The 12,676-nt window shown below is 43.6% G+C and overlaps 1 protein-coding gene across 1 annotated transcript in view; it reads right to left on the reverse strand.

Moving 5' to 3' along the window:
- ELAPOR2 (endosome-lysosome associated apoptosis and autophagy regulator family member 2) overlaps nucleotides 1-12,676 on the reverse strand; it is a 103,683-nt gene that overhangs the window by 42,839 nt on the left and 48,168 nt on the right. Inside the window, exon 2 of the mRNA XM_056341557.1 lies at nucleotides 7,883-8,003. Within this exon, the coding sequence (XP_056197532.1) occupies nucleotides 7,883-8,003 (121 nt within the window). The remainder of the gene's footprint in view (nucleotides 1-7,882; nucleotides 8,004-12,676) is intronic.

Below are 12,676 nucleotides of genomic sequence, written 5' to 3' on the forward strand. Positions count from 1 at the left end.
GTGCACTGGCAAAGATCATGACTTTGAAATCTACTTCTTGCATATCTTGCTGTTCATGTCAGCGGTCACTCCAGAGACAGAGTTATATTGTGGTTTTCTCTGTCAGACATTCTTATTTGCTAGGTAATACGTGACAGACCAAGGGCCAAATCTAAAGTATATCAAGAAATTCCGAGATTCCCTGGATTTCATGCCCGATTTTTGGGTGCTTACATTTGAGAGAGCAACCTTCCATATGTGATTCTTAAACATTTACAGGCAGCTTCATGGGAGCCATATTCAAAAGAGAAGGGAGAGGGGAAGGTGTCAGTCAAAATGAAGGAGGAGACCAGCATATACCATTTAAGTGAGCAGTCTTAAGGATGAAGGAACAAAAGGGGAGATCTTCTGAATAATTTTTTTAAGGCTCTCTCAAAATGGTATTTTCCTACAGCCCAGGATACCCAACAGCATCTGTCACCTTATGTAAGTATATCTATGTGCGTATGTCAGATCTAAATGACACGGTTAAACACCAGCAGCCATTAACAGCTTGACCTCATTGTTTCTTCCAAGGTAGACACCCAAAGAAGCAATGTCTGGATGACAATGAAAATGAAAAAAATATTAGTACATCAAGTCTGATGAAGACAAGATCCACTGCTTTCAAGCCACGAAAAAAAATGGCAATGCATACATGCCTAGTCCTCAGGGCTACGCTGATGCCGCCACACTTCCTCTCCTCAGTTGAAACAAAGAAATCCCAATCATTGCAAAGCCCATTAATGAGACCAGAAAATAACCCTCAGTGGATGTAATAAATAAATTGTAAATGTAAATGTGAATGTAAATACAAAAGGGAAAAAAACCTCTCTGATGATGTTAGGATTCACATGTTTGCTTCAAGAGGCCGCGACTGTGGACTTATTTAAGCCCTATGAAAACCAGTTCTTCCATGCATTCACATACAAAGACAAAGATGCTGTGGCAACAATAAAGTTTTTTTGATTACATAACAAACCATTTTGAGATAACATAAATAAATGTGCTGTATAATAAAAAAAAGCACAATCCTCATGGGAGCATTTGTATGTATATTCGCAACCACATGTGCAGTAAATATTAAAGAAACTACTGGAACTTATTGCTATGTTCAAGTCTTCACCAGCCAAATTTAAAAATTCTAAGACAAACTTCAGAATAACCGATTTTTTAGCACAAAGACTGCACAGAATTTGCCTGAATATAAATCTAGCTGACAATGAACAGATGTAAATTTTATGTCACAATGCTGTAATACAAGCACACAGTCCTTGCCAGACGTGTAACATTCATTTTATATTATCCATCTGCACAGATATGTACGTGCATACTCCATATGTTATAAAATTTGCAGGTGCCCACTGACCTCAAGGGAGTTAGAGCCAGACCCACTTTTTACCTGCTTGGGATACTCAATCTTACCAGAGACCCAGAGAACATAAACCCCAAACCTTTTATTTAAGTTTTCTGTTAAGAACAGGAAAGTTAAAACTCCTGCAGATCACTTGAATTGTCTGAAGTGTTACAAAACCTACAAGCCTGAAAAAGGTCATTTGCCCTAATTGTGTCTAAAGTGCACTGCAATTAGCAGAAAGATCCATATCTCTTCCTGCGGTATCCTAGGAGTAGATTGCAGGAGCCAGAATAAACTCAACAGACACAACTCAGTAGCAATAAATCAGGACAGATTTTGCTCTCAGGCCTCAGTAAAGTCCATTGTAATTAAGGACAGTCTATTTTCTGAAGTCAGCGGAGCTTTCCACATGCTTACCGTTTGGCACAGGCTCACAAGCCTCACCTGAAAACCTGAGCACATTTCTGATCTCAAAGAAGTTGCTCCCGCATCAGTGGCACCAGGTAAAGCTGGAGTTTGCTAAGCAGAGCCATTACTAACTCCACGGCACCATACTCGATCAAGTTCTCCCATATTATCAATATCTTCTGTGTTTCCTTTCTTAAGAAATCTTGCTGATTATAATTGTAACTGGCATTTGGACGCTGACTATAACAGTGAACCTAGCAGGACTTTTTCCCCTCGAACATGGCAAATTCAACTCCTTTTGAAATTGCTCTATTATTCTCACTATAGTTTCTTCATTATGCACAAAACACCACTAAAATTAACAGATATTTATGAGATAATGTTGCAAACAAATCTTGTATAGGATGGCAAAAAAATATAACCCATATTCTGTGGAATAAGAGTTAATATAAAAAAAAAAGAATTTGAGGTCAAAATGTGAAGCCTTTATGCCCTTTTTGGTCTCAAACTGCTGAGAGGAGCATATCAGTGCACCTGGGCACAGCAAGGGCACACTCTGAACCAGATATTTGGGTTGTATTTGAGTGAAGGGAGACGAAGAAGAGAGGAAGGAAAGGAGACCTGGAAGGAAAGCAGGTTCCAAATTCAGACTTTTAATCTGAGTGCAAAATGTGCAGCAATATGGTCAGGCTGGCAGAAAAGCCTGACTGTGGCCATCAAAACAGACTGTGGCGGTGTGTCAGTGGGAGCAGGATGGCAAGTCCTTCTCCTACTGCCAGGGCCCAAGAAGGTCACAGCATCCAGCCCCCACACCAAAACAAAGGATTTTCAGAGGTGCCCACCATAAGGTGGTGCAGGCAAGGGCTTAGCCCCAAAAGCAAACAGCTCCCATTGACTGCCACAGATATTTTCCATTTCAAAAGCCAAGCAAGGGCCCTGATGGCAGTGATCTTTATCAGCTAAATTTCCTTCATGCCATCATGACTCAGGAGCAGATCAGAGTGAGATCTGTGGTAATTAAAAATGAATGAGACCAAATTAGTTAAGCACATTCCCCACTGTCAAGAAGTAATGGAGCAATTCGGGGGTCTGGATTTCGCTGAGGGAGGTTCTCTGTCCACCACCAACCAGTGCAACAGTCCTTGCCTCCATGGACATACCCCACCTCCAAAACAGTACAGAGAAGGTGCCTGGTGGGGACATCTTACATGGGAAGCAGAGGAGAGCCACACAAAGTAGCTTTAAGTGTAATAAATATTGCAGTTTTCCTAGCAAAGGCGTTTGATGCACTTTCAATGCATCTCTCTGCAGGATGCCTTGCAACTGTGACGTGGAGGCATCAAAAATAAGACTCAGCTCTGAACGAGCTCAAGCCTGAGCAAGGTGGCCAAGCAACCTGGCATGGCCGTGCCATGGCCTGTCCAGAGCAGCCCAGCCCCATGGGGCAGGCATTGAGGTACCACACCACACTGAACGGCAAAATGCAGGCTGACACCCTGATGTGGGGTCTGAAAGCAGTGATGGCTGCAGCCAGCCCCACAAGGCAAGGAGATCAGAAAAAAAAAGAGGGGAGTGGAATATAAAAGGGGTATGTTGTCCCAGTGCACTGTAAGCGAGCTACTGTGCTGCAGAGCTGTTCCTGCACCTTCCTTCCCTTGTCTGCCATCACAGCATAGCCAGACCTCCTCCAGCATCAAACACCTGTCATGCGAGGTTCCTTCCTTCTTCCTACCTCCCACCTGGATGACAGAGATGGGGAGGGGAGCAGGACAGGAAGGTGGGTCATCACGCCACCCTGTGCTCCTGGCAAGATAAAGGAAAAAAAAAAATCTTTCTTCTAATAACTAGGGCATAAAGCTGTCAAAATATGACAGTCCTTTCTACTCTGAATCCCAAGACTATTTCTTAGAGGACTCTGTCTTCTCTGCAGGTAAACTTTGCTGATTAAGTTTTTGAAGTCTCAAAAAAAGGGCTAAATCCAGACACGTTTTGGAAACTACAGCCATTTTGGGGAATGCTGGCAGTCACTCTCAGCAGGTCACAGTCAGCTGTGCTTTGCAGGTCGGCGTGCACTTCAAAATGCAGCAGAGCACAGAGGTACCTAACCTAACTTTAAATGGGTTCATTCAAACGAAAAGCAGTAAAACACCACATCCTGAAAATAAGCACATCTCGAGACACCAACCAAGGCCTGATACCACAGTTAGATTGTTCCAGATATTTGAAGCACTTGAGCTAATACATTTTTAGCAATCTCAAGTGTCTTTCCACTCCACTGGAGACCACAGTCTAGACATATTTACAGAGCTGATTGGAGACATTTAACATATTGTTATACCATCTTTCAAATTCCTAGTTCAGGCACAATCTAAAGAGAATGACTGCTGAGCATTTGGAAGTCGGAGAGACTGGTGCAGTATTCTCAGGATCCAAAATTAATGACAGCCTGCAAGTCGCTTCTGTTTTCAGGGAGCAGTAAAGATCAATAGCAGATATTCTCAAGTGGCAGGCATATCTGTATAGATGAAAACAACTGCAAACAGTACATCGTGAAGTCAACAGCCATGGCAGGTACATTCCCAAAAATACTCACTTTTTCACCCAGATTCCTCCATATCCATTGTGTCCCAACCACCCCCAGGGACAACCACGGGTTCTGCCAACCTCAAGGAGATTAAAAAAAAGCCCTAAGAACTCTTCCTGCTACACAATCACAACCCCTTTTTTTTAAGAGGACATAGTTGACTGCGCTGTATCTAAGGACTAGTAGATACCAACCAAAACTTCTGAAGATAACAGATCTCCAAGGCTGGAAATCACCCTATCTGGGGTAATTGTGCTGTGTTCCTTGGCTCTTCAGGCTGAAGAACTGAAAGAGATACCTAAGGGAGCCCAGGATGCTACCAAATATTAAGGTGAGCCCCAGTGTCAACGTGTTCTCGCATGGGGTAGGATCCACAAGATGTAGGAGGATCTAATTAATTTGTAGAATGTCCAGTAAAATGTCAAAGGATATGGCATTGTTACAGTATTTCTTGATAGGCCTCAAGACAAAATAACACTAGGCCTATGAGAAAAGGCAGGCATTTCAAGGAGTCATTAATGACTTGGTGAGATGCGCATGCAACCCCTGGCCAAGCCTGCAGTGCAAATCTCACTCTGTACACAATCCTCTGAGAACACGAGTTGTAGCAGCCCCAAATACAGATCCTTTCATTCTCCTCAGGCTACAGAAATCTGTGCTTTTAGTATAAGACAATCCTTGGTTCAGCTAGTGTGTTGTCAAGCGAGAGAGAAGCCACCAGCTCAGACGATATGGCGAGTCACTGAGGGGGTGTCTACCTGTCATCATTTTCAATACAAGTCATCATCAACAACAGACCACCATGTGCAAACTCTAAAGGACTTGAGGGCACACACTTTTCCAGAGTTGCCTCTCCTGGTATGCCCCACCCATTGAAGAATTGACTGTCAGCCAAACCCTCCACTGGTTCAAATATATTGTGGTAAATACTAGCACATTAGCCAAGCCGAAGGGGGGTGGTGGGGGGTATTCATTACACATTCCTGCAGTGATTGACTGCTGTTGACAGATTCATGTTTTCAGCCTGAAAGATTGGCTGTTCTTAAAGCAAAAGGTGAAAGACTATGAGATGAGAAACCTAAAATGACTTCTGCCATCAGAATACAGCCAGATATCTCCTGAAGCCAGATTGTCACAGCACTCTCCAAACTAGCCAGATGCAACAAGGTCTTTTTACCATCTCATACTAACATACTTTTCATGCCAGTTCCTCTGCTGCCTTCTCCTAGTCTCTCCTCATCCAGGGCACATGTTCTCTCTCTTCTTTCTGCTTCTTCTCTCTTCCTCGGCTGCACTCTCTTCATTGGCTGCCCAGCCTCTTAACAGAACCAGCCACAGCTGCACCTTGTCTAAATTGGCCAACCCATCACCCCTGAAGCAAACCCACAGTTGTAGATTATCAATGCTGATTAACCCAGCTTCATTCCTCTACACCAGACAATCTGCTACAGACTACTAAAGACAGAACTCCATTAACACCACTGTGCTCCCAAGAGCCCAGAGAGATGAGATCTGAAGGGCTCAGTAAAAAAAGTCAAATATCCAACTGCTTCTCAAACCAGCTGAATTGCCATGGGACTTTACAGCAACACTACAAGGCGAAGAGGTATCTACCAAGATGAGTTTTCTAGTGTATTTAACAGAAACCTGTACTTTGGTATATAATATCACAGCCAATCTACTGGCCAAAGTTTTCCCCTCATCTAGTAGGGGGCCAGATATGGAGAAGCCAGGGATCCATCTGTTGTTATAAAACAGTTGAACTTTCATTGGAATTGATTTAAGACCAAAAAGACACACAAATAAGAGAAGATACAGATAGAAGTGTACCATTTGTCAAAATCTGTAGCAGAAAGTCAAGGAGAGTATAAGGTTGATGGACCTTACACCATTTAACACAAGATGAAAGAAGAAATACTGTATATCAGAAAAAATTATTTATGCCAATGCAGTCCACAGTACACCAAAAGCGGTTGTGCAGCAGAAGGGGTAACACCATCTGCCTCTTTATAGTGGAGACAGCAAAAAGCAACGGGCTTGAAGTATAACAAGGGAGATTCAACAGCAGAAAAAGCTGTAGCAGGAGGGAAAATGAAAAGAACAAATAGTTGAGCAAATATCTGAAAAGCTTCTGGGCTTTTCATCACCAGAGGTCCCTGAAAACAATCCAGCCAAATATCAGCTATGAATGACAAAGTCATGGCTACTATAGCTATCTGAGCTGGGGGATGAAACATGAGATCACCTGAGGTACTTCCCAGCCCTGTGTTTCTGTAATTGAAAAATACATCCTAAGGATATACAGAGATTCCACATTTAAAACATCAGAAACTAAACCTGAATATCAGGAATGACACAGGCAACTTCTCCAGTGATGCTTGCAAGCAGTCAGAAATCTTCCGTGGTCAACGCTGCTACAGAAAACATTTATGTGCCTCAAACTGGAACATATGTCATAAAGAAATAAACGATAAACATTTACAGGAGGAGAGTCAGAAGTGAGTAAATCTCACCTCTCCTACAGTAGAACTGAAAGCATGTTCATAGAATCATAGAATCAATAGAATCATTTAGGTTGGAAAACACCTTTGAAGATCACCAAGTCCAACCGTTAACCCAGCACTGCCAAGTCTACCACTGAAGTAACGTCCCTAAGCACCAACCACATCTACCTGTTTTTTAAACACCTCCAGGGATGGTGAATCCACACCTCCCGGGGCAGCCTGTTCCAGGCCTTTTACACACTTTCAGTGAAAAAAATTTTCCTAATATCCAATCTAAACCAATCTAAATTACTGAGAAAGTAAAGCACTGCCAGGATCTTTCGTGGAGAGAATTGCTAGAGCAAGAAAGTGTGATGGGAAAGAGCATTCAGCCTCGGAAGCTACAAAACAATGAGGGAACAGTTCAAACTTATTTGTAGAGTAGCAGTTCGCATATGTCCCCAGATGCAAAGAAATGTAACATTTCAAAAAAACCCGCGGGACCAAGTGATACGAGAACACTCTTAGCTGTTAAAAATAAATTCAGAGATAAATAGCATGTGAAATCTTCACCATGAAAATAACTCAGGTAAATAAGACATGTAAAAGTCTTTACTTATGCATTCAGCTTACAAATAGCTAAATAATGCAGGTAATAAGGATGTGGACACTATGCAAATATAATTTAGCTACTCCTGGTCACCATTTTGGCCAATGCAGCTACAAATGAACTGGAGAGCCACAGAACTTAAGAGTATGGCAGCTCAGGACAAGCAACAACATCTCTTCAAGGGGTGTTGTAACAGATGTGCCTTGTCCATAAATGAGCATACAAGGGTATGAGATACTGAGCTATACAACTATGCTGCAAAGACAACTCCTGCTCCACCACTTCAAGAGATGAGGAAGGACTGGAGGGGAAGGACCAATGCAGGGACACTCAGCACATCAGTGACAAAGCTAAGAAGCCCTGCCAGGGTCAATAGCACAAACAGCTAGTAATGGTCTGTAAAATGAAAAGTGCCAACATACTGCATTCCTTCCCTTTCACCGGGTCGGGTAGTCCAGAGCATTCCACCGATGGATTTGGGACAGCCACCCTCCATCTGGAGCCACTGCTGTCGCACTCTGTGTACTCGAAGTGGTAATCTGTCTGCAAGCAATTACAAAGAGGTTCAGTTTCATCATAACATTTGCATATTAAGCTCATTAATCAAGACCGGGATTAGCAAACTGAGTTATAATTAAACCAGAAAGGAAGTAGCTGGTGTGGAACATACTGTGCAGAACTCTCACAGCTTTGATGATCACTGCGTATCATCACAGAGCAAGCACAAAGCACATCGGGTGCTGTGCAGCGCAAATGTTAAGGCAGAAGGGGGGATTTGCAAAAGCACTTGAGAGACAGGACACAGATTCCACTAGAATTTTTTTCCTAGTCTCTCAGAGTAGGACAGATCCCAAACTTCTGGCTGTCACGATATCTGATCTACAGCAACCACCCAGGCTTCCTCATTGGTCAATGGAGCAGGAGAAAGCCATACCTCTCCCCTGTTGGGTCGGATGTCTAAGATGGATGGGAACAGTCACCTTCTGGGAGTGCCTCTTCACTGATTTCAGAGGAAGCCCAGACAAATTAGGGGACATAAACCCAATCTTGGGATACCTCTGAAAATGCCATGCAGGGTTGGCTCTGAGGAATACCTCAAGGCAGAATGACAGTGCAAAGGGACATCAGCCCCATGGTCTCTGTGGCTGAGATCAGCCATGAGTAGTCTAAGTGAAAAGTAGTAAGAAACTTCCTAACGTTAAAGAATATTAGCTATTTATCTTACCAGTAATGTTGAATCAGATCCCACATACAATCTAGAGTCACATCGAGTTGCATTTTTAGTTTTGCCTTTGTAGCTTTGTTTCCAAATTCATAGCCCAAAATTTTACTATTAAAATAAACCTCAATAACACCTTGTTCTTGAACCAGCTTGGTATCAAGCGGGAGTTTGGGTGAAGCTGGCAGAATTAGCGTATAACTTCCTTCAGAAGGAACAGACCTGTATTAAAATTACACATACAAGCAAGCTCCATGAGACGTCTCCACATGGGCAAGGCCACCTCCAGCTCCCTTTGCAGTCAATAAAGGGAAAACTATTTTTGACACCTGCTGCAGAAGGGATGAGGAGATAACACAAGTGCTCAAAACACTTCTTTCTCTCCACTGGCTACAGAGGGAGATCAGCCGCTTGGTTTGGATGAAGACTTCTCTATTCTCTCAGCAGAACCGCACCTCCAACACTGCATGGCCCTGCATGGCCCATAAAAATAACACACAAAATCATGGGACTGGGGAAAACGGGATCAGAGCTTTAGCTGCAGACTTGACATTTATGCAGCTTTAGGGCAAACTAGTGCAGTGGATCCATAAAGTTTCATCGGTTCTTTTCAATTTAGCTGGCTTCTCCTGGCAGGACAGGCCATGAAACAAGGAGGAGGAAGGCAGTGGTCGCGTCCACAGCCTGAGAGACACCCAGAAGAGCTCCTTAGCTGGTGTAGCTCTCTCTCACTGGTGCAAAACCCACCCACGAGGCAGCATATATCTGCCTTCTTAAAGATCTGTGACACTGTGACTGCAGACATCTGTCCCCAAGCTATGCTCCCCTAGGAGGAGGTACTTTGTGCACATGAGGATTATTTTGGGGGCAATCTTTTCCTGCTCTTTCTATGACCTGACCCCTTGCAGTGCCGACATCCCACATGATGGAGAAGAAGGGGAATCAGGTGGATGACAGTCAGTCCATGCTGTCTCTGGTACAGATTAGCTAATCCATGCAAATATTCAACTGACTCACAAGAAGACAACTTGCAATCCTCCTTATTTACTTGTAGAAACACAAACAATACTGAGTTTAATACTTCTCCTACTGTTACCACAGGTCTCCAGAGACATTCAGATATTAATAAAGTTTGAAATAAATATCATTAACACCTTTGCTATTTTGCATCTGAATGCAAAAACTATTCTGATTTCTCTGAAATTAAGGTTTTCAGGGTTCAATAAATGCCTTTGTGGCTCAACCTATGGTTTAGAAAACTAACTAACAGAACAATGGAAAGGAAAACTATTTGTCTCAAAAATAAACCAAAGCATAAGAAGATACTATCAAACCCAGAGCCACACATGAAATCCAATGCACCACACTCAATTCTACAAATATACTCAGTTAAAGTATGCATTTTCCACCTTCCATCTCATTATACAGCCTTCAAGGAACAGAAAAAACCCAGTCCTTATTATCTTAGTATGAAATCTGCCTATAAGGCAACCAGAATACATAAACATCTGTAATAGACCTATCTCATAGTTCACATCACATAAGAAAAAAAATGATCTATTAAATTAAATATGCAAGACTTGAGTGAAGCAAAGGGTATTGAAATGCTCTGAATCTGACTCATGTTCAGATCTCTTTTCTGTTTCATATCAGGTCAAAAAATTATAATGAGCAGTTTGGTGTTAAAAATCCAGATTGCTTTCACAGCTACCCTATCAAAACACACTTCAGGGATGTCTAGCCAGGGATGTCTAGCCAGCGTGCAGCCAGAGGGGGTCTCAGAAGTGGTGCAGCTGTGAGGGACACACCATGCAGTGCAGAATCATCTCCTTTAATGGTCGTCTGATTGTCAGCTATCACCAGACATTCAAAACTCAGGACAGTAACTGAAATTATAAAGAAAAAGCTCTTTCCAAGTTCAAGAAGAATCAGGTCTCCATCTCTCCTGTTTCATCCCTCCATGGAAATCTCTCCAGCTGTAACCAGTCAGATGATGTTTCTGGAGAGCTGTTCTTCCCTCTGACCACCCCATCCCTGTATGCAGCGAGCCATGTCCACAGAGGAGTCCCAGGACTCACAGGGAAAGTTACACAGCAGAACTAGAGTTCTTACATAGTCTCTTTCCATCACTTTTTTCACTATTGTGCTCAGTTCTTTTATGGAATTGGCGGATTTTTTTTGTTGGTGTTTTGGTGTTTTGTTTTGGGTTTTTTTGTTTTCTATCTGACCTTCAAATCAACTTTATTGCTGAAAAACAGTCCACAGACTTGGTTGTTCCTCTGGTAATTGACTGTAATGAAGACTCTGCAAATTGATTTCTGTCCTTGGGCACACATGCATAACTCAAAAAATCTCTGCCAGCTCATAGAATGGTTTGGGTTGGAAGGGACCTTAAGGACCATTTAGTTCCAGCCCCCTTGCTATGGGCAGGGACACTTCCACTAGACCAGGTTGCTCCCAGCCCTGTCCAACCTGGCCTTGAGCACCCCCAGGGATGGGGCACCCACAGCTGCTCTGGGCAGCCTCTGCCAGCACCTCACTGCCACCCTCACAGTAAAGAATTTCTTCCCAGTATCCAATCTAAATCTCCCCTCTTTCAGGTTAAAGCCATTCCCCCTTGTCCTGTCACTGCAGGCCCCTGTGAAATGTCCCTCCCCAGCTTTCTTGCCGGCCCCTTTAGGTACTGGGAGTTGCTCCAAGGTCTCCCTGGAGCCTTCTCTGCTCCAGGCTGAATCACCCCAACTCTCCCAGCCTAGCCTCATAGAAGAGGTGCTCCAGCTCCCTGAGCATCCTTGTGGTCCTCCTTTGGACCTACTTGAGCAGGTCCATGTCTTTCTTATGCTGGAGGCCCCAGAGCTGGAGGCAGTACTGCAGGTGGTTTCTCACCAGAGCTGAGTAGAGGGGCAGAATCACCTCTCTTGATCTGCTGGCCACACTCCTTTTGATGCAGCCCAGGATGGGATTGGCTTTCTGGGCTGCTAGTGCACATTGCCAGCTCATATTCAGTTTTTCATCTACCAGTACCTCCAAGTCCTTCTCCACAGAGCTGCTCTCAATCCACTCATTGACGAGCCTATATCCGTATTTTGGATGACCTTGATCCAGGTGTAGGACCTTCCACTCGGGCTTGTTGAACTTCACAAGGTTCACAGAGGCTGTCAAGGTCCCTTTGGATGGCACCCCTTCCCTCTAGAGTATCAACCATACCAGGCAGCTTGGTGTCATCCACAAACTTGCTGAGGATCCCATCGTCCCTGTCCCCAGCAAAGATGTTAAACAATACTGGTCCTAATACAGACCCCTGAGCAACACCACTCATCACTGGTCTCCACCTGGACATTGAGCCATTGACCACAATTCTTTGACTGTGACCCTCCAGCCAATTCCTTATCCATTGAGTGGTACATCCATCAAATCCATTACAGAGAAGGATGTCATGTGGGACAGTGTCAAATGTTTTGTACAAGTCCAGGTAGATGACAACAGTTGCTCTTCCCTCATCTACCAATCTTATAACTCCATTGTAGAAAGTCACCAAATTTGTCAGGCATGATATGCCCTTAGTGAAGCCATGTTGGCTGTCACCAATCACCTCGCTGTTTTCCATGTACCTTAACATAGTTTCCAGGAGGATCTGCTCCATGAACTTGTCAGGCACAGAGGTGAGAATGACTGGCCTGTAGTTCCCTGGGTCTTCCTTTTTTTCCTTTTTTAAAAATAGCAGTTATGCTTCCCCTTTTCCAGTCAGTGGGAACTTCAGCAAACTGCCATGAGTTCTCAAATATGATGGATAATGGCTTCATCCGCTAGTTCCCTCAAGACCTGCAGATGCATCTTATTGTGTCCCTTGAACTTGTGCAACTTCAGGTCCCTTAGATGGTCTCAAACTTGATCTTCTCCTACCACGGGCAGCACTTCATTTTCCCAGTCCCTGCCTTTGGATTCTGTGAATTGGGCAGCATGGTTAGAGCACTTGCTGGTAAAGACCACAGCAAAA

This window comes from Falco biarmicus, chromosome 5 (genome assembly GCF_023638135.1).
Source record: "Falco biarmicus isolate bFalBia1 chromosome 5, bFalBia1.pri, whole genome shotgun sequence".
NCBI classification, from domain to species: Eukaryota; Metazoa; Chordata; class Aves; order Falconiformes; family Falconidae; genus Falco; species Falco biarmicus.